Consider the following 22,837-nt stretch of genomic DNA (forward strand, 5'->3'; position numbering starts at 1 on the left):
TCATGAGGCTTTTATTAATGTTCTTATTATACATGTCTTATAGCCTGCTATTAGCTGTATTATAATGCCATTATTAACGCCTATATAGGCTTAAAAAACACACAGTAATGTTAATAAGCATCTTGTAAGGACTTACAAGGGCCTTATTAATTGTTAATTAATGGTTATTACAAAGACCTTAATATAAAGCATTACCGTAACTTGTATTTTGTTTTTTTACAAATACGTGTGTATTTGTAAATGTATTGTAATGTGTGTATATATATATATATTATGGATAAACAGCGCCCTCTTGTGGCGGAAAATGAGAACTGCAGTACTGTAACCTGCCTGTTGCTACGTCACGGAGGTATCTCCCCTCTGATTGGCTGTCAGTGATCACATGACACACTGTGTTGTCTGTTTCTAAATCGGCACTTTAACAGCGAAGCGAATTATCTTTTCTCTCTGTTTTTCGTCTATTTGTCAATGAAACAACGACCTTAAATGTGATTGTACGTAAAGAAAAGACGTCGACGCCGTTATAGGAGATGTTTTAATTCACCTGGACGCACAATAACAGGTGGGTTGACAGTTTAAATAGCTGAAAGTTGAAAGCTGCCTTGTTGTTGTTGTTTTTTCACTGTCAGCGACTCTCGGTTAACTCCTGTAAACTAAAACAGGTTTATTAATGATTTATTGATGAATTAAGGTATCGTCAGAAGAGGGTTCTGCAGCTAAATGTTTGTTTTAAAACCTTCAAATCTTCGCTTTACTCAAACGTGACCTCAATAACGACATTAATGTTTTTTTAGCCTTTTGCTGGCTAGCTTTCTGTCTGTTATCTACTAAGAAGCTCACACATTAATTAGGGTGTTGCTCTGTATTTTAGTATTTCTTTGGGTAATTTAAGGATTGAGAAATCTTCTCTGACTCACTCTCGCTTCCACAACTTGAGCCAAAAGAGCTAGAGTTGTTTTCTCTAATGTGATTTGTTCCTCTGCACAGATAAACAAGCTTTCTCTGTCTGTTTCTCTGCTACACTGCACTACAAAGTCTAACTGCAGTAGCTAGCAAGATTGAGTTCTAACTAAAAATGAACTCCTTGTTGTCTGTTTTATCTTGTGACAAAGTTTTAGATTTCAATTTCACTTTATTTCAGAGAAATAATTATATAAAAACCACAAAATCCAACTCAAAACCAAGCAGTAATTGCACTTACCACGCTTTGGATATATATACTAATTTAAACATAAAATAATAGAAATTATAAGTTAATTTGAAAGGGAAATTATTATCTAGATAGTGATGAATTAAAAAAGTGAGATAAAATGATATTAAGACGAAAATATAACATGTCTTTATAATATTAAGTCTAAAATATGCAAATCTTTGAATAGAGTTGTTAAACACTTTTAAATACACTGATAACAAATTCAATTTGAAAATGTTTATTCACTGAAAACAAAATGTAAAAGCTGAAAGAAGACGACAACATTACTATTAGAACCTTTTACAGCAAAACAAGAGTGCAGTAACTATGTTTTTGGGGTCAAAGGTCAAATAAATCATCATATTTTTGAGCATAAATATGACATAATCATTACATGTAGAAATAAGTGTCATATCATTTACCTACCTATAACCAATTTAGCCGAACACTTAAAAAAAAAATTTTTTTAAACTTTGAGGCAGTTTTTCTCAGTTTTACCTTTTGTGTAGTTACCGCAGTTAGACTTTGTAGGGCAGAATAAACAACTTAAAGATCTGGCACACTGACAAACGCTATATCATCTATCAGAAGTTCTCAATGGGGTTTTTTTAGCCACGATAGCGGAAGAAAATGGATGGATGGATGGATGGATAGTTAAATTAGATATCAACTATATATAGTTGATATCTTGTATACTGAGGACACCTTCATGTATGTTCATTGGAATCATTTTGATGTAGCCATGGCCGAAAACACTTAAATTGTATTGTGGTGTTTTCAAGTTGTTTTTTTTAAAGTGCTTGGATTTTCATAAAAGTGCTTGAAACTGCTTAGAATTTAGGTTATACAGGACACCAAGTCTATATATATATGTATATGTATACAAACTGATGGCACATTCTAATCAAAAAACTGTTGTCTTTTCCTTTAATTTGTTCTGTAGTATGTTCGTTTAAAGCTCAATAGAAAAAAGCTTTAATTTTATAAAGATTATAGTGCAGGATTGAAGTGCTTGAATCTGACTTTGGAAAAGCAGCAGGAAACTTAATAGTCTTAAAGTTAAATGGAAAAATGAAATGTACTAGAAAGATATTTAACATGTATCAAACATATTTACAGAGTGTTTAGGGTTCAATCAGATTGATTTAAACCTATTGAAAAAATATAATCATGATCATTTCAATTATTATTATTATTATTATTATTATTATTAATAATAATAATAATACATTCGATTTTTATAGCGCTTTTAAAAGGTACTCAAAGTTGCTTAACTTAACAGAATTGAGACACACAAACACAAAATGCAGGAAAAAAAAACTAAAACTATGCTGAGATGAGACATTATGAGTTCACGTCTTGTAAGCTGTTTTAAAAAGGTTTTGAGGTGATTTTTGAAGGTTTGGAGTGAGTCTAAAGAGGTCCAGAGGGTTGGCGCAGCAGAGGAGAAGCTCTGTCCCCCCACGGTGAGGTGTCTGGTCCTGGAGAAGGTTATTGAGGGGTTTGTAGGTGATGAGCAGGATATTGAAGTGGATTCTGTGCTGATAGGGAGCCAGTGAAGGAGCTGTAGGATGGGTGTGATGTGTTCTCTGGAGCAGGAGTGAATCCTTAGTGTAGCACAGGGGTCTCGATCTCAAATTACCTGGGGACCGCTGGAGGCAGTATCAAAATGACCAAAAAAAGACACAAAATTACAACAAAAAAAAACATAAAATGACTGAAAAAACATTAACTTACTTTAAAAAGACACACAATGACAAAAAAAGACACAAAATTACTTTTAAAAAAAGACACAAAATGACTGAAAAAACACTAAATTACTTTAAAAAAAAATACACAAATCGAAGAAAAAAAAACGAAGTTACTTAAAAAAGACACAAAATGACCGAAAAATACACAGAAAAGACACAAAATTATTTTAAAAAGACAGCAAATTACCCAAAAAAGATAAAAAAATGACCAAAAAAGACACAAAATGAAAGAAAAAAACTAAATTACTTTAAAAAAGACACAAAATGACAAAAAAAGGACAAAATTACTAAAAAAAAAGACACAAAATTACCAAAAAAGTAATTAAAGGGACCTTCCATACACAACACGGTAAAGTGCCATTCATATAAAACTCACATTAAACTTTCATATCAAGGTGGGGGCCACAAAATACTGTCACGAGGGCCGCAATTGGCCCGCGGGCCGCGAGTTTGAGACCCGTGATGTTTACCGTAATATTAGAAAAAGTTGCACCGTATTTATTACGGTAAAATTCTGGCAAACACAGCTGCCGTTTTTTTTTACCGTAAAAACAGGGGTTTTTTTAGAGTGCACTTTAAAACAAAATATGTTGTAGTTGTTAAAGAGCTTGTTTCCTCCATGTACCTATCTAAAAATACCAAACCATAATGCTTTTATTTAATATTCCACTATGTTGTAACGAGTCACATGTTTCTGTGTGAAGTCAGAGGAGCTTCTCTGCTCCTGTCAGCAGCATTATGCTTCCTCTCTCTGTTGAAGCAATCATTAATCACGAGGCCTCAGATTCCTGTCATCACTTTTCTGATGTGGTGTGTTTTTGGTGGTTGTGAGCTTGGCTCCCTGCAGCAGCTGGAGCCGTGTGAGTCTTTGTGCTGTGCGGGTTATTCTCTGTCTGTGGTGTTGAAAAAGTCTAGAAACTTCTCTTTGTCACGTCTGTAAAGGTTCGACAGAGGTGTGTGTGTGTGTAGAGGGGAGACAATGGTGTTTGAGATCGGTGTGTTGTTTCATAGCTTTGTAGCTACTTTAAGTTAAATAAAACACATTTACCGGTATAATAATAATGATAATAATACCTTTATTTATATAGCACCTTTAACCCTTAATAGGGCAGTCATTGAAATACTTGCAAATTCCAAATTTCAACCCTAGAGAATACTGGAGGATATTACATACTGCCAGAATGTGTAAAAAAAAAAAAAAACATATGGACCCGGGGGAGGGGGGTAATATTTTGAGAAATAAATTTACAAGATTAAAGTGGCAAATCTACGAGAAAAAATGTGCCGATTTATGAGATTTAAAGAGGTGAATCTGTGAGAAAAAAGTTGCTTTTTTCCCCACTTTTTTCTCGTAAATCTTTCACGCAGATTTGCCACTTTAAATCTCTTAAATCTGCAACTTTTTTCTCTAAATATTTTTATTTTTATTTATTTTAATATCCGCTGAAGTTACCAAATACGGTTCTTCGCATGATGAAGGGTTAAAAACAGCGTTCACAAAGTGTTTTGACAGAACAAGCATGAAAAAGTGTGGTATATATATATATATATATATATATATATATATATATATATATATATTTATATATATATATATATATATATATATATATATATTTATATATATATATATATATTTATATATATATATATATATATATATATATATATATATATATCACGTGAATGCAAGTCTGTAAAAATGTGTTTTGAGAAGTGACTTAAAAGAAGAAAGAAAAGCCAGCCCCTGTCGTGCTTTAAAAGCGATCAGTAAAATCTTAAAATCAATTCTAAAATGAACAGGGACTCAGTGAAGATAAGCTATAATCAGAGTAATATTAAAACCAGTAAAAAGCCTCTTACAGCACAGAAAGCCTGTAGATTTTCCCTTTGGTAAAATATTTAATAGTCAAATTGACTTTATAAAGCCCCAACTGACCCTGGTTGGTAAACACCAGTGTGTCCAGTCCAGTTTACTGATGACACACAAAGTTTTCTGTGTAATTAATTTAAGATTTTTCACCACATGCTGCCATTAAAAGCCACCAGCATGTTAAAGTTTCTTTGTGCATCTTCACTCTCTGGTAGTTCTTCAAACTGTAATCACAGAAACATGAGGACATGATATAACATTGTGTGTTTTGTTCCTCTTGTTGTGTCTCAGAGCTGCGGAGCTTCATTTGACTACAGATCTCGATCACATCAGATGTCATTCTGTCTTTGACGATGAAGACGGACATCCCTTATAACCAGGTAAGGAGCTTTACTTCAATTAATCAATGAGTTGTGCTGTATTTCTTTTCTTTCATCTCAGTCTCACTGTCCTGTCCACCTCTGTCATATTGTATGTGTGTTTTATACGTTTGGACAGGTTGATGGCTAATTTCGTTGTAGAAGTACTTGTTACTCTGTGCAATGACAAAAAAGGAAAATCTGATCTGAATCTGATCTGATCAGAAAATAGATTTTGATTGATTTCATTATTGTTTTTCTGAGCTGTCAAGTAAAAAATACCAAACATTTACTGGTTAAAGCTTCTCTAATGTGAGAGTTAATTTGTGCATTTTCAAAAATTTATAATCTTTGACGTTTGTCAGAAAAGAAACCTTTCTAATATTTATAACTTTTGACTCTTTTGACTGGCATTTTGTTGACATTGTGTGCCCTAAAAATTCAATTAATCTGTAAATTACCAAAAAAAAGCCTGGTTGCTGATTGGATAGAACGCTAAGCAGGATGTGACGTAGTACTCGACGCCACAACAACACGCGCCATTTGTAAAAGCCGGTGAAGCAGTGTTGCCAACTTAGCAACTTTGTTGCTATATTTAGCGACTTTTAAGACCCCCTTAGCGACTATTTTTCAAGAAAGCGACTGGAGACAAATCCAGCGACTTTTTCTGCTGTTATTGGAGACTTTTGGAGACTCGTTCTTACTCTTCTGAACGAGCTGCGGGGGCCGACGGCTCGTTAAGAAGAGTAAGAACGAGTCGAAGCGGCACAGTCCTCCTGCAGCAGTCTCTCCCAGCTGCAGAGCCAGAGGGGATGTTAACCCCTTAGCGTCCAGTCTGCAAATTGCTAACAGGCTAACAGTTAGCTCTGTAGCAGTACAGTGTGTATGTGCTGCTGCTGCAGGAGGTTTTCACTTAGCGATCTCTGTTTGTTTACAACAAGCACCGGACACTCTTTGTTTAAAAGTAGTGCAATAAAAATACAGATGTTTTCCCTAACATGATGAATAATTGTGATTAATAATCGTGATTACAATATTGATCAAAATAATCGTGATTGTCATTTTGGCCATAATCTTGCAGCCCTAATTAGTGTTGTATTTTTTAACATTGTGTGATGAAGAAATGCTTTCTGTTTCACATGATGTCTTTATTTCTTTCAAGTTAAGTAAGCTTGTTACTCAGATCACAACAGTGGAGTTTCCCAGTTTTGTCTGCTGTGAATCACAGCTCCACGTCATTGATTCGTTTTCATTTTATACATATATGGTAAGACACCAAAAACAAAGGAAGTCAGGGAGTTAAAGATTAAAAGTAAAAATATCTACCCACTAGTCTCTGCTCATGAGTCACAAACATGGTATTGCTGATTATATGTTGTAGCTCACAATGCTGCATATTGCAAATTTGATTAGGTTGAAATCATAATCATTAAAATTATTATTTAGTGTTAATGTTTTCTTGTGATGCCTGCAGCTGGAGGACGTGGAGAGGAGGAGACAAGAGTCCGACAGGAAAACACAGCTGGTATGTTACAGACACACACACACACACACACACACACACACACACAATTTAATCAAGCCATATTTATTTATGGCCTCGATTCCAAAGAAGTCGGGACGATATGGGGAACGTAAAAAACGATGCATCAAATTCAGAATTCTGAGTTTTTATTTACCGAATACTAAAGTTTAGCAGTTTGAACATAATATTTATTGTACAGTTTCTAATTGACTATATGTCATTAAGGATTAGCAAATTATTGCTTTCTGTCTTATTTACGTCTAATGCTCCCTATACATCAGAAGACTTTAAAAGATTTGGAAAATACTTTGTGTCCCACCTGCTCACATCTAAAGACAAGTGTTTAGAGTTTCTAGTCTCACACTGAGATTTTAGACAGACTGTCAATCTAGCAGGGAAACTATTTACAAGACTACAACTAGATTCGTTTAGCAGTTTTTCCTACCATGCAATTTTTTTCCCATCATGCTCTAAGTAAAAACTTAGAAGAGGAGAAGACGCCACAAAATGCCCCTCACAAAGCTGAAAAAGGGTTTCTGTTTTTATCACATGAAAAGTTGACTATTTTACAGTAAAAATTGATATAAGGAAGAATTAAGGAAAGGAACATTTAGAAATGAACTCATGATATACATTTATATCCTATTTAATCATAATTTGTTTAATTGAATAATTATATCTATCAGCTCTATCAACTTTCATTTAGTTAATCATACATGAATCATGGATTATTTATGACTTATTTATGTATGCATTTATTTATACATTTTAACTGGGTCTCCTTACTGTTCTCTTTACTAAGAAACATCTAAATAAATGACATCACTATATTTTTATTGAGGCATTATTGTGATGTTCCTTTTTCCTGTGGAAGTGGTTTTACTGGCCGGTCTGGAACCGGGGACCTTTCCCCCGCTCATCTATTGGTTGGTGATTGTGTTACGTCACTGAGACTTGAGATAATATCAAATACGTTTGATATGATCCAAACTAAGACTAGGAAAAGACTGATATGAAACAGAGCAGATTGGTTTAATACTTTTTTTCATTACTGTATTTTTGGTCATTTTTTGATCATTTCAACATCTATTTTTGGTCATTTTTTGTCTTTTTAATCATTTTTACATCTATTTTTGGTCATTTTGTGTCTTTTTAATCATTTTTACATCTATTTTTGGTCATTTTGTGTCTTTTTTGATCATTTTTGCATCTATTTTGGGTCAATTTGTGTCTTTTTTGATCATTTTTACATCTATTTTTGGTCATTTTGTGTCTTTTTAATCATTTTTACATCTATTTTTGGTCAATTTGTGTCTATTTCGATTAAACTTCATGATGAAGATGACGGGAGCCCCGTGACTCCAGTAAAACTCCTAGATTTACTAAAGACTTTCAGCTTTTAGTCTGGGACTGGGGACATCTTTTGGTGGAAGCTCAGCATCAGACAACATGCAAACTTTCTTGGATATGGGTTTGTACTGTTGAAACATCATAGTCTTGTCTCTCCCTCTTGAAGTATTCCAGATGTGCGGTTGCTCTGGCCACTGTGGCCACTCTGCTGCTGGCCGCCACGGCCCTCTACAACCTCCTGACCCCGAGGGCCTCCTCCTCCTCCCATCCTCCTCCCTGCAGCAGCTTCCCTCTGCCCCAGCCCAAGTCCTGCTCAGAGCCCTGCAAGTAAGCAAACATCTGCACACACACGGGCAAAAAAACCTTCCTTCAGCTTTGTTTCAAACTACATCAATTGTTGCATAATGTAAGCTCTGATAATCAGAGAGGAAAATATATGTGAAGACTGATCAAAGGATTCTGCAACATGTTGCTCCGTCTTCATCAACAGAAGAAGTGTTAATTATTCAAAGCACTTCTCATACATATTGGCTAAAAGTTAAGTTTGACCTTTCCTTCGATCCACAGCACAATACCAGGCAAGTGGATTGAATTGTAACATTTTTAAATTGTATTTAATTGAGGGCAGGATATGTAATGAGCATGTTATTTTAGAGTTTAAATATAATTTGAAAAACTATGTAAAGGTGTCTATGAAGCTCTACTCTATAGGAAGAACCTGAAGTACACATAGTAATCATTTCCTCTCTTTCCTGCTGTCAGGATCGTTCTGGTGGAGAGCATCCCTGAAGGTCTGGACTTTAACTCCAGCACCTCTCACCCCTCCATCTACCAGGCTTGGCTCAACCTGATGGACGAAGCTCGCAGCAGCGTCGACATCGCCTCCTTCTACTGGACGCTCAATAACACAGACACCGGCACTCAGGAGCCCACAGCCTATCAGGTCAGCTGGAGCCGTGAAGGGCCAAATAAATGCCTCTTAAAGTATTTGTTTAATGGCACATAGGAAAAGGCTTCTTCATCTTCATGTTTTAATGTTGTGAAAATGTGATTTTAGCAGCCAGAATGACCTTTACAAGAATTACTGTGTACAGGGTGAGACTGTTCTGAAGAAACTGGCTGAAATTTCTGGGAAGTTGTCTGTTCGTATCACGGTGAACACGCCACAGGGAAGCCAACCGCAGGGAGACCTCCGACTGCTCAACGACTCAGGTGTGTGTTAACTGTGTCTTTATATTAAACCACAGCGTGGGATTGTCTGTGTTGACTTGGGCTGGCATAAAATTCAGTATTGTATTTATATTTTTTTTAAGATTACTGTGATATTTTTTTGGGCTTTAGAGCTTTTAGAGTTCACGATCCACATAAAAACGGTATGTGTGTGTTTCAGGAGCTGATATCAGGACAGTTAACATGAGAGAGCTCACCTCAGGCGTCCTTCACACAAAGTTCTGGGTTGTGGACAAGAAACACATTTACATCGGCAGCGCCAACATGGACTGGAGGTCCCTCACACAGGTACACACACACACACACACACACACACACATTCTTGTACTTCTATCTTTGTGAGGACCCTCATTGGAACAGTGAATTCCCTTGCAAGGTTATAATAGTTTTGAATTTTTCATTAGTTTTAGTTTTAATTTCATTGTGAATTTTTGTTTTCAAATTCAGTTAGGTTTTAGAGTGAGTTTGCTAGTTTTAGTTTAGTTTTTATTAGTGTGTTAGTTTTAGTTTTTTGTAATGGGATACTTGTTGGATGGGAGATTAAAAAAAGTCAGGAAATCTTGCCTTTATTTCCTGTGTTTTCAATTCTAGTGCTTTTATTTCATTTCAGTGAACCTGTAACCATGTAACCATGTGACTACAACCCTCGGGTAGGAGGCATTATACCAAATTAATTGCAGCTGTGGGTGCGCCGTCAATCACTACACCTGTGTATATATGTGAGGCGCACCCACGCACTCTCCCTCTTTCTATCCTCCTGGTCGGTAAGGCTTATACCTGTGTGTGAGTATTCACAATTCACTGATTCCTCACGGCGTTCGTGCCGATTGTTGGGCTGCCTTGCATTTGGCACCCCTTTGGCGTGCCGTGGATTTTGTCTGTTTATTGCAGAGAGAAGAGTTTGTCAGAGACGTGGCGTCTTGGGCAGACTCGCTCGCTGGCTTGGTGAGTATTTACTGGGCTCACCTGCGGTTGGTGAGCTCTCGCCACCCTTCGTTCTGGGGTGGTATTACATTCAGCTCCGCAATTAATCTGGCTTGCTGAGCAAGTTTTGAGGCCCCTCCGGCTGGTGCGCCGCAGGTGTTCTGGAGTGGTATTGCACCCAGGCTGACAATTTGTTCATGCTTGGACTCACTGGTTTTTTTCTGAAAAAAAAAGAAAGAAAAAAACGAATTTGGAATATATTGTTCCATGTTTGTTGTATAAAACCTTCCAGATCTGGTGTGACCGCCACATTTTCCCTACCCGAAAAGGATGGCGTCTCTGGATGGCGACAAGGACTGCAGTAGTCCTGATGATGGCATGACACTTGGCTAAGAGCCAGTTCCACGGAGTTCAGATGCTCCAGCTGGCGGGAAGAAGGCCAGTAAGAAGCGGAAGTGGACCGAGCCAGACCGCTTAAACGATCCAAGGGTGGATCTTATGCAACAGCAGTTGGAGGAAATGCGTAAGTCTATCGAATGTATGGCTGCAAATCAGCACCGCCTCATTGATCTACCACGCGACACCCCTCTGGGGGTGCCTCCCCATCCTGATGCTATGTCTCTCTCTGCCTCAAATAACTTGGATAAGACCACTAGCTCTGGCTGTGGCTCCGTTGGGCAGCTAGATGTCTATAGTGATGAGGAGTATAACACCAACTCCCAAATGGACAAGGTTTGTCCTGAGTCCAGGGATTTTTCTGTTGGATCTCTGCTCACACGGGCAGCAGCAGCTGCTGGGCTTCCTCCCCCGTCGTCACCTCCAAAGGCCTCTGCACTGGACCGGGATCCCGGGAGCCAGAGACAGTCCCTGTTGCCATTGTATCCTGATTTTGTTGCACGTTTGCAGAAATCTTGGGCTCACCCAAAAGAGGCAACTGCAGCCCGCTCTGCACTTAGCATCCTGGAGGGTGCTGCAGAGCATGGCCTGGATGGGGTGTCGAAGGTGGGCAAGACCTTTGCATTGTTGGCAGGGGCTCCGCCTACGAGCAGTAGAGCTGTGCGCCACCCTAATAAGAAGTGCCGCACGACTGATGGATTAGTCGCTAAGGCTTACCAGTCTGTAGCCATGGCGTCACGGCTGGCAAACACCAATGCTCTTTTGCTGGTTTATTTGGAGAGCCTGATTCGGGACCTGGAGTCCAAAGGCTCAGCTGATCACCTGCCGGAAATGATCAAGGTGGTGGACACTGTGATCCAGGGTGCTAGCTCCCAAGCCAGGGTTCTTGGTAACTCCATGGCGCAATTGACAATGGCCCGGCGGCATGTGTGGTTGAGCCAGTCAGGATTATCTGATGGTGATAGGGCTGCTGTCCTAGAGGCTGCTATTACCCCTGGAGACGTGTTCGGGCCGACAGCAGAGGCTGCGTTGGATGAGGCCCAGAAGGTCAGGCTGCGCACGCAGTCCATTCACTGGCCTGGGCAGTCTAGGCCTGGGCCATCTAGAGCTGTTGCTCAGGGTCCTCTGGAGAGGCATAGAAACCCCCAGCGGACTCGTCCCATGGAGCAGGGCTCCTCACGGGGTTTCGGACAGGTGCGGCAGGGGATTCCCCGGCATCAGGTGCAGGTCCAGCAAAGACGCAGACGTGCTGATTATAGGGCAGCAGAGCCCCGCCAGCGCTCCTGACGGTGCGCATCCACTGGTGCTGGCTTTTTCCATCACCCAGCTAAACGCTTGGCGCCAGTGCACCTCCTGTCCATGGGTGATGAATACTCTGAAGTTCGGGTACCGTCTGATGTTCAGGGTCCATCCCCCTCGCTTTCGTAGTATTGTGGAAACCCCAATGACGGATGCAACTCGATCTGCTATTCTGGCCGACGAGATCTCCGCCTTATTGGGGAAGGGTGCGATACAGCCCCTGTCTCCAGACGGAGCAAGACAGGGGTATTATTCCCCTTACTTCCTTGTCCCCAAGCGGACCGGGGGGTTCCGCCCCATTCTAGATCTGAGGCAACTAAACAAATATCTGAAAGTGCTTCACTTCAGGATGCTCAGGTTGAGAGCATTGTTTCAGGCCATAAGTCCGGGCGATTGGTTCACAACAGTGGACCTTCGCGACGCCTATTTTCACATTCCCATCAGTCGGGACCACAGGAAGTTCCTCAGGTTTCCCTTTCGAGGCAGGGCCTTCGAGTACAGAGTCCTTCCCTTTGGTCTGTCCCTTTCACCTCGAACTTTCACCAAGTGCATGGATGCTGCTTTTGTTCCACTAAGGCGGAAAGGCATCAGAGTGCTAAATTATCTGGACGACTGGCTGGTATGTGCTTCATCCGAGGTCCTAGCAAAAAGCCACACAGAGGCAGTGTTGGCACATTTAGTTACACTCGGACTGCATGTGAATGCAGAAAAGAGCTGCCTAGCCCCAGCCAGGTCAGTCGAGTATCTGGGCCTTACTCTGGACTCAGGCATCGAAGTCCTCAGGTGGTGGAGCCGGTCACAGGCTGTCCGAGATGGTGTTCCCTTGGGCCAAGATGGCAGCAGGGTCACCATAACAACCGATGCCTCCCTATCAGGCTGGGGCGCAGTCTGGGAGGGCAGGACTGCTCGGGGGCACTGGGGCACAGCGCAGCAGGGGTGGCATATAAACCACCTGGAGAAGGAAGCTGTTCGCTTGGCCCTGAGACACTTCCTTCGAACAGACAGCACATAGGTGGTGGCTTACATCAACCGTCAAGGCGGGTTGAAGTCGCCATCCCTACATGCAAAGGTGCGCCAGCTGCTCCTGTGGACTCAGTCCATGAAGGTGTTCCTGAGAGCCTTTTATCTTCCAGGACCTCAGAATGTGGCGGCGGGTCTGCTGTCCCGGAGAGGTCCTCACCCTGGCGAGTGGAGACTGCACCCACAGATGGTGGACCAAATTTGGTGTCACTTTGGTCGGGCACTGGTGGACCTTTTTGCCACATCAGAGAACACCCACTGTCCTCTGTGGTCATCAATGCACGGGCCTCCAGGACCCCTGGGAACAGATGCAATGAGCCTGTCATGGCCTCAGGTGAAACTCTATGCATTCCCGCCACTCCCTCTCCAGCGGGCTTTCCTCAGGAGGGTCAGGTGTTCGCATGCCCAGGTGCTCTTGGTGGCACCCGACTGGCCACAGAGGCCGTGGATGGCGAGCATCTGCGAGATGCTGGACGGTTGCCCATGGCGTCTCCCGATCAGACTGGACCTGTTATCCCAGGTGCAGGGCAAGATATGGCACCTAAATCCCCTGGTTCTGAACCTTCATGTATGGCCCTTGAACGGCAGCATCTGACATCCCTTGGCTTGGAGGGAGGGGTCGTGGAGGCTTTGCAAGCCTCGCAGGCCCCCTCCACTCAACTGCAGTATATGAGTAAGTGGAGAGTGTTTACGGACTGGTGCCGTGCAAATAACAAAGACCCCTTGACTTGTCACATCTCGGTCATCCTCTCCTTCCTTCAGCACCTTTTTGTGCTGGGTCGGGCTGAATCTACCATCAGGGGTTATCTTGCTGCAGTCTCAACTGTGCATGATAAGTGTGATGGTTTTTCCCCAGGTGCGCATCCCCTGGCTTCACAGTTCTTGCGAGGGGTGACACGGAGACGTCCACCCCGGAAACTTCTGCTACCCCCGTGGGATATCCAGGTGGTCCTTGGGGCTCTTTGCCTTCCCCCTTTTGAGCCACTATCGGGCACTGACCTTCGTCTTCTAAGTTGGAAGACTGTTTTTCTTTTGGCACTTGCCTCGGCCAAACTGGTGAGTGAGCTGAATGCCCTCTCCGTAGGCGTGGCATGTCTCAGGTTTGGGGACAATATGGTCCAGCTTTTGCCAAATCCAGCTTTTCAGCCTAAGGTTTTGCCTAAAAATTTTGTATCCAGGCCTCTGGTTCTTGAGGCCTTCCATCCACCACCACATACCTCCTCAGAAGCTGAGAGGCTTCACAACTTGTGCCCGGTGAGGGCCCTCAGATTCTATGTTGACCGCACAAAGTCCTACCGTGCTTCAGACAGCCTGTTTGTGTCTTATGGAGGGACCACATTGAGCAGGGCTGTTACAAAACAACGTCTGGCCCATTGGATAGTGGATCTCATAGCCCTTGCGTATGAGCATGCCGGGGTGGATCCCCCTTCAAGACTCGTGGCGCACTCCACCAGGGGAATTGCCACTACATGGGCTATGTTAAGGGGTGCACCCTTGGAAGAGGTGTTAGCTGCAGCTGGCTGGTCTTCCTCATTGACATTCGCCCGGTTTTACCGTCTGAACCTGGCTTCTTCTGTTATCCCGTCATCTGTTCTCGGGGTTACAGCACAAAATTAAATTTGTTGCTGTTTTTGTTTATAATGTCACTTCCCTCTCTTATGTACGATTGAGTGACATTGGGTCATGTGTTTCTGTTAACACCATTTTCCAGAGAGACGGATTTTTTGTTTACCATGCTTTATTCAATCATGATAATAAAAAGCTTGAACCCAGTTGATTGTGTTCAATGTATTTCCTGAGATGTCATCTGAATGACCTCTGTGCACATAATGTCCTGTATTTAACCTGCAGGTGGTGCCACCTCCCTCTCCTCGTGACTGATTTGGTATTCAGTTGTCACATGGTTACAGGTTCACTGAAATGAAATAAAACGAAGGTTTACGTATGTAAACACAGTTTTATGAATGAAGTGAACCTGTAACCATACGAGGTCACTCGGCGATGAAGTTGGGCATCCTTCCCAGTCGATAGAAAGAGGGAGAGTGCGTGGGTGCGCCTCACATATATACACAGGTGTAGTGATTGACGGCGCACCCACAGCTGCGATTAATTTGGTATAATGCCTCCTACCCGAGGGTTGTAGTCACATGGTTACATGGTTACAGGTTCACTTCATTCACAAAACCGTGTTTACATACGTAAACCTTCGTTTTGTTTTCCTTAACTACAATAACCTGGTTCCCTAACCCCATACCCTAACCTTCACCATCACAACTAAATGCCCAACCCTAACATAAACCTAATAGTAACCTTTAACCTTTAAAACAAAGTCTGAAATATCAAAAAAGCCTTTAAAGAAGTGAGGACCGGCCGATATGTCCTCATTTTTCAAAAATGTCCTCACTCTGTTGGTTAAAAACGTGTTCCGGTCCTCACTATGTAGGAAGTACAAGAATACAAACACACACACACACACACACACACAGAATCAACATTTATATATTTATATACAGGAATCTTGGAAGGAAATGGTTAGGAAATGAAACGGTGTTTCGTTTTTTCACTCACTTAGTAGTCTCACTTAGTCTTACAGGTTTATGAAGGATTTCAGGCCATGTCTGCTAAACTAAACTAAAAGCTTTTGTTTGATCAGTGCCCAATAAAAGCCGAATTATGTTCCTTCTGCTTTTAAGAGGAAGTTCTTGCGTCGGCTCAAACCTTCAGTCACATGCCATGGTGAAGGAAGAGTCCAGATTTGGTTTAATCCTGTGATGGTCTCAAACCACATCTCAGTTTTAGCTTTCCTAATCACATATTTATACTCATTTTTGCTGAGCATGAACATTCTGTCCTTACCAACATCCCATAAAAGTCTGATTTTTTTAAAAGAATTAGTAGTTAAATGAAATGCAAAATACACTTAGTGTGTCGCTGTTATTGAAAATATTGTCCTGGTATAAAGTAAATACATCTTCACAAATCTATGGTTTTGGACATATGTCATCTCTTACATTCTGACACTTTTTGTTTGTGTGAAGAAAAACCTATTTGCATAGTGTTATAAAATCATACTTGGAGGCATTAAATGACAGTAAGTCAAATAATTTCCTGGTCAAATGATGGAATTAGAAAATGAAACTGTGTAGGAGTCCTGGAGTAATAGTGAGCGAGCAACAGTTATAAAGTAGTTTTTGTTAATGTATTTTGCTTCTTGTTTTTCTCTACTCATTACCACAGTTTTCTACAAGCTACAAGAGGGATAACTTTAGTTTGAGTCTATACATTGTTAAGGAAAGACCTACTTGTGCCTTTAATACTGTGCTGTTGGTGTGTAGGTGAAGGAGCTGGGCGCAGTGGTTTACAACTGCAGCTGCTTGGCCGCGGACCTGGGTAAGATCTTTGAAGCCTATTGGTTCCTGGGGGAGAGTAAGTCAATCCCATCACCTTGGCCCACCAGCTTCTCCACCCTCTACAACAAGGACACGCCCCTCCAGCTGCCACTCAACAACACACCGTCCAAAGTCTACCTGTCGGTAAGAAGAACAAGGAGGGGAATGAAACAGTCCCGTCGTTATGTTTGTTGTCGCCAAGCGTCTCACACCAACGAATCAGCAGGATGTGGACTCTTGATGTCAACACTTTCTTGCATCTAGTTCTCTTTTTTGAAACAGTCGTTTCCAAATGTGGTCTTAAAGATCATGATTGGTCTCATCAAGCTGGCTGATAGCTAGATTATTCCTCTGTTTATTCTGTAAATGAGCAAGCAGTCATGATCAAAACATGCAGAGTTAATACAGACAACTGGTAAAACAATCATTTTGTCAATATGTATTGCATGCTATGGGTATAATATCATTTTGTAAACTTTATTTTTTGCAGTATAGATGTGATTATAAAGGCTTTGAGTGTTTTTGGTGAGACAGTAACCACAGAGATGTCTGTATTCATGATAATTTTTTACTAACAATGTGCGTAAACTAAAGTCCCTCTGAGCCAAAGGTTGAAACGATAGGATGCATTAGGAAGCATTAGGACTGTTGGGACCATTGGAACCATCAGGACTGTTGGGACCATTGGAACCTTTAGACTGTTGGGATCATTGGAACGATCAGGACTGTTGGGACCAATGAAAGCATTAGGACTGTTGGGACCATTGAAACCATTAGGACTGTTGGGACCATTGAAACCATTAGGACTGTTGGGACCATTGGAACCATCAGGACTGTTGGGACCGTTGGAACCATCAGGGCTGTTGGGACCATTGGAACCATCAGGACTGTTGGGACCGTTGGAACCATCAGGACTGTTGGGACCATTGGAACCATCAGGACTGTTGGGACCATTGGAACATCAGGACTGCTGGGACCATTGGAACCATCAGGGCTCTTGGGACCGTTGGAACCATCAGGACTGTTGGGACCATTGGAACCATCAGGGCTGTTGGGACCATTGGAACTGTTGGGACCATTGGAACCATCAGGGCTATTGGGACCATTGGAACCATCAGGACTGTTGGGACCGTTAGAACCATCAGGACTGTTGGGACTGTTAGAACCATTAGGGCCGTTGGGACCATTGGAACCATCAGAGCTGTTGGGACCATTGGAGCCATCAGAGCTGTTGGGATCATTGGAACCATCAGGACTGTTGGGACCATTGGAACCATCAGGACTGTTGGGACCATTGGAACCATCATGACTGTTGGGACCATTGGAACTGTTGGGACTATTGGAACCATCAGGGCTGTTGGAACCATACCTTATCTTTAGTTTATTATTCATCAAGGCTCTTGTTTAGTTTAAAATGTTGCTAAAATGAACAATCATTTACCAGATATCTTTTCTCTCTCTCCCTCTCTCTCTCTCTCTCTCTCTCTCTCTCTCTCTCTCTCTCTCTCTCTCTCTCTCTCTCTCAGAGTTCCCCTCCGTCCTTCTGTGCAGCCGGCAGGACTTCAGACCTTCAGTCCATCCTCAGTGTGATGGAGGACGCCCAGAGCTTCATCTACATCGCTGTCATGAACTACCTGCCCACCATGGAGTTTTCACACCCTAAAAGGTACAGCTGAGTCCTCTGCGAGTCACAGTTAGGTTTGATGGTCAGTGAATCTCTTAGGAACTACAGATATATCTTCAAACTCATGCATGTGATGCCCCCTGCAGGTACTGGGCAGACATCGACACCCAGTTGAGGCGAGTGGGCTACGAGAAACGGGTCAAAGTGCGCATGCTTATCAGCTGCTGGGCCAGCACCCAGCCCATCATGTTTCCCTTTCTCAAGTCTCTGGCTTCAGTTTATGACCCCAAGAGCAAACTGGACATCCAGGTGGTAAGTAGCTCTGTAACAAGGACCTAGTCATCATCATGTAAAAGGGGGCTGTATGTCAGAATCAGAATCAGAAGCCTTTATTGTCATTGCACAAAGTAACAAGTACTAGTACAACGACATTTGCCATCAACCCGTCCAAACGTATACTTAAAACACACATACAATATGACATATGGGAGTGTTTGTATATCTGTATATGTTAGGGTTGTCAAAAGTATCGTTACTAAAACGTTGTATCCGGATACGATACTCATTTTCAAAAGTATCGATCGAAAAGTCGACCTGCAACCAAACATTAACACACACAGCCGAAAAATATTGTTCTAATTGTTATTGTTTATTGTATTTATTTATTTTTTGCACTTCCTCAGACCTGAGGCTTGTTATCATAGTTGCAGTTTATTTTTGCACAACTGTTTTTTATTATAAATATTTAACCTGTGGTTCTGTTCATTTTTACATGTTGCATTTTTCTTGTTAGTAAAAATATTTCTGTTAAATTTTGGGGTCTTTGTTTTTATCCATGTGGTATCAAAATTGGTATCGAGTATCGAATATTTTCCTGAGTATCGGTATCGAGTTGAAAATTTTAGTATCGTGACAACCCTACTGTATGTGTGGGAGTTCGAGTGTGTAAGACTGAGTCTTTGCCCAGTACCTAATCAGTCCCGTCTCAGCTTGCTGGAATGACAAAAAGCGATAACATAGCAGTTGCTATGGAGACAGCCTTGCTTAGGCCCCAGACAGCAGCAGACAGTCAACAGGTGTCTGTAGGAGGTTGAGGGGGCAGGGGAAGTAGAGAAGATCCGTCTCGCTGTTTAGGGAAGGCCAGATAAGGTTGGAATTTGGGTTTAGGCGAAAGTGGCAGCATGCAATTTCCAGCTAACCATTTTGTCCACAATGTACATACTGGTCTCCAGATCGATCCAATCGCTTTTCCAGGGCCGTCAGTCTCTCCAAGATTTTATCCAAAGTGCGGTTTGTGACCACAGTCTGAGTGCATGTATTATGATGCATATTGTTTCGTAATAACCATAACCTGATGAGCTCTTGTTTCCTGTATCCAGAGACTGTTTGTGGTGCCTGCCAGCCCCAAGCAGAAGGAGATTCCCTTCGCCAGAGTCAACCACAACAAGTACATGGTGACTGACAAGATCGCCTACATAGGTAAGGCAGCACGCACACACACACACTGCATGCTTATGAAACAATCACATCTGGTTTTTCACCCTTAAGTTGTGCCATCTGTTCAATCTAAATGACAATGTGCTGAGTGTAATCCATGTTTTTTGGTCTTCAGGTACTTCTAACTGGTCAGGTGACTACTTTGTGAGCACAGCTGGCTCAGCGCTGGTTGTCAACCAGACCGCATCACCGTCCCAGGAGACAACCGTCCAATCACAGCTGAAGGCTGTGTTTGAGAGAGACTGGAACTCCGACTACAGCACTCCTCTCACCCAGGACTCAAACCTCAGAGACTTCTGTTAGATTCAGCAGCAAATATTACAAATACCGGATCAGTGTGGAAACTTCTGCTCGACAAACGTGTGCTAGAGCTGCTCATTTGTTTTAGTATTTACGATTGTGTGCATTTTGCACAAGCCAAGTGAAACAATTGAAACTCTTGAACTGAACAATCACCAACAGAGTTTCCTTGTTTGCTGAGGTCCAAAGAAACACAGTTGACTTCCAGTAAATCTGGCTGATCACAGCTTTTGTGCCTTTTTGATCAGAGAAATGTGCTATCAAACCAGTAAACTGCCCAGTTCTGCCAGTCTTACGCTGTCAACATATGTCAAAGGGTGCATTTTTTTATCAAGAGGCAAGAATTACTTTGCCCCTTTTTGCTGTTTTTATCAAAGTTGGCCCAGGATTCAAGCTACGTAGCATGTGTGGGTGATAGCTTCGACATGTTTTTAGCATTGATAAAGCACCAACAGTTGCAGTTGTTTCACTCACAAACCTCCAACAGACTTACGTAGGATTACCTTGAATTAATTAAACGTGGTTTTCATCAGCTTTTCAGTCAGATCTGTCTCTAAATGAGGCTCAGTCAAGTTTTCACGTGGCTCCCAAAGTCACCATGTTGAGTCATCTATTCATTGGTCAAAAAAAATCTACCACAATGCATTCATTTTACACAACATCAGCCTCAGTGGGAACTTTTTTTTATTATCCCAGCTCATCTCAGGGAGTGAACTTTGAGTCTTTTTTTTTTTTTTTTTTTTGCAGTAATTTGGAATAATTCATGTTCAAGCTGGTGTGCTGTGTGTACTGTAAATAAGATGCAGGGTTTTTAAACCTTCTGGACTGTTTTTAAAATACATGAATTTAACACTAAAGTCAGCAGTGCATACAATAGATTGGAAGTTTGTACACTGCAAAAAAAAGTGTGTCTAAAAACCAGATAAAAACACTAAATCTGAGGGAAATGATCTTGCTGCATGGACAGATAATTTATATAAGCATAATTATTAATATTAAAATAAGCATGTTGAACACTTAAAATAAGAAATTAACTCTTAAAACAAGATAAATTATCTAACACTTCTAAATCTAAAGTTTTTTTATCTTGGTAAGAAATAAATAATTGTCAGTGCACTCTGCTCTGCTTGTAGCTTTAATTTATCTTGTTTTAAGAGTTCATTTCTTAATTTAAGTGTTCAACATGCTTCTAAATTTAATAATCTTAATTTAAGAAATCTTGTCAAGTGAAATTATCTGTCCATGCAGCAAGATAATTTCCCTCAGATTTTGTGTTTTTATCTTGTTTTTAGACACACCTTTTTGCAGTGCAGCAGAAGAAAATGAGGACGAACTAATTTAATTTCCACTGTGTGGATTGACTGAAACTACTGATTAGTGAAGAGGTGATTTTTATGGCCAGTTTTTACTGTCCAGAGAAGCGTGTAAACTAGTGACAGCATGACAAAGCTCTGTCCTCATCTCCCTCCTCTTTATAACAAAATTATTCTCAATAAATGTATTCATATCAAATCTGTTTCGGTCTATTCAAAGTTCTTCATGTGCTCTCTGATACACGTAATTTAAAATATTTTAGATTAACCTGTTCAGGCTTATGGACAATAAAAAATGTTTACACCCACCTGCTACAAGGTGTACCTAATAAAGTGGTGGTGTGTTCTTCTGCTTCGAGATTGGACGTGTTGTGCGTTCAGAGACGGTTTTCTGCAGACCTTGGTGGTAACGAGTGTGGTATTTGAATTACTGTTGACTTTATCATCTCCAACCAGTCTGACCGTTCTCCTCTGACCTCTGGCATCAATCAGTGCATCTACATGCACAGTTTAATCGAGCTATGCTTAAAAATCGATATTGGTATTCTGTCCTTGTCTCATTTTACAGGCAACTGAGAAAATCTAATAACTGACGGGAACGTGTCCTCCTCCTCAACACTGGGTGGTGATATGCGTCGTTTCAGCGGGTTAATATGGCGCCCTTTCTGTTGACCTCAGTTCAACACTTTGTGCCGTCGCTACTGATAATAACTAATCTGACCGGCTAATGTGACCGACTAATGCAACCAGCTACTGCGACCAGCTAATGAACGGCTAATTCAACCAGCTAATGCGATCAGCTAATGCAACCGGCTAATGTGACCAGCTACTGCGACCGGCTAATGAACGGCTAATTCAACCAGCTAATGCGACCAGCTAATGCAACCGGCTAATGTGACCAGCTACTGCGACCGGCTAATGAACGGCTAATTCAACCGGCTAATGCGACCAGCTAATGAATGCCTAATGTGACCAGCTAATGAACGGCTAATGTGACCCGCTAATGCAACCGGCTAATGAACGGCTAATGCAACCGGCTAATGAACGGCTAATGCAACCGGCTAATGAACAGCTAATGCGAGTGGCTAATGTGAACGGCTAATGAATAGCTAATGCAATCGGCGAATGAACGGCTAATGCAACCGGCTAATGAACAGCTAATGCGATCGGCTAATGCAACCAGCTAATGAACAGCTAATGCGAGCGGCTAATGAACGGCTAATGCGAGCAGCTAATGCAACCAGCTAATGAACGACTAATGCGAGTGGCTACTGCAACCGGCTTTCTTGGATGTTTTTGTTCCGGGGTCATAAACCAGCGCGGGGGGTGGAGCATGCTGAGCTTGTCTTGTCAGACATGCCGGCGAAAATCCTATTCCAATCACATTATCTGGGCGTCCTAATCAGAGTTGGAGAACTCCAACATCAGTCGGACTAACACGTTCACATTCACTTCTGTTGTCCAGTTACAGTCAGATTAAGGCAATAATTAATTCTTTTCAAGTGTCATGTAAACGTACTGAATGAGCCAACAGAACTGCCGCTCACTGGATATTTTCATTTTTCCGGACTATTCTCTGTAAACCCTAGAGATGGTTGTTAGATCAGCAGTTTGTGAAATACTCAACCAACAACCATGCCACATTCAAAGTCCCTTAAATCACCTTTCTTCCCCATTCTGATGCTCGCTTTCAACTTTAGCAGCTCATCTTCACCATGTTGACGTGGTGAAGACCCTGTCCTGTCCATCTCTGTCATGTTGTATGTGTGTTTTAAGTATACGTTTGGACGGGTTG

At 41.5% G+C, this 22,837-nt stretch overlaps 1 protein-coding gene across 2 annotated transcripts; it reads left to right on the forward strand.

Annotated features, from left to right (window-relative positions):
* Nucleotides 1-401: 401 nt before the first annotated feature.
* On the forward strand, nucleotides 402-21,245 carry pld3 (phospholipase D family, member 3). 2 transcript variants are annotated; one of them, XM_059332009.1, is made up of 12 exons: nucleotides 402-562; nucleotides 5,108-5,196; nucleotides 6,650-6,700; nucleotides 8,217-8,377; nucleotides 8,813-8,993; nucleotides 9,145-9,262; nucleotides 9,441-9,568; nucleotides 16,255-16,452; nucleotides 17,835-17,974; nucleotides 18,079-18,244; nucleotides 19,312-19,411; nucleotides 19,545-21,245. In XM_059332009.1, exons 2-12 carry the CDS (start codon nucleotides 5,170-5,172, stop codon nucleotides 19,730-19,732), a joined length of 1,458 nt encoding a protein of 485 aa, XP_059187992.1. In that variant the 5' UTR covers nucleotides 402-562; nucleotides 5,108-5,169; the 3' UTR covers nucleotides 19,733-21,245. The 2 variants fall into 2 exon arrangements, with proteins under 2 accessions (XP_059187992.1, XP_059187993.1); XM_059332010.1 differs by lacking the exon at nucleotides 16,255-16,452.
* The last annotated feature ends 1,592 nt before the right edge of the window (nucleotides 21,246-22,837 follow it).

This window comes from Centropristis striata, chromosome 4, assembly GCF_030273125.1.
Source record: "Centropristis striata isolate RG_2023a ecotype Rhode Island chromosome 4, C.striata_1.0, whole genome shotgun sequence".
In the NCBI taxonomy this organism is placed as follows: domain Eukaryota; kingdom Metazoa; phylum Chordata; class Actinopteri; order Perciformes; family Serranidae; genus Centropristis; species Centropristis striata.

Coding starts and splice junctions, on each gene's coding strand:
- pld3 (XM_059332009.1), top strand. CDS start 5,170: ATGAAGACGGACATCCCTTATAACCAG. Junction 6,701..8,216: donor CCGACAGGAAAACACAGCTG/GTATGTTACAGA, acceptor TCCCTCTTGAAG/TATTCCAGATGTGCGGTTGC. Junction 16,453..17,834: donor CGTCCAAAGTCTACCTGTCG/GTAAGAAGAACA, acceptor TCTCTCTCTCAG/AGTTCCCCTCCGTCCTTCTG.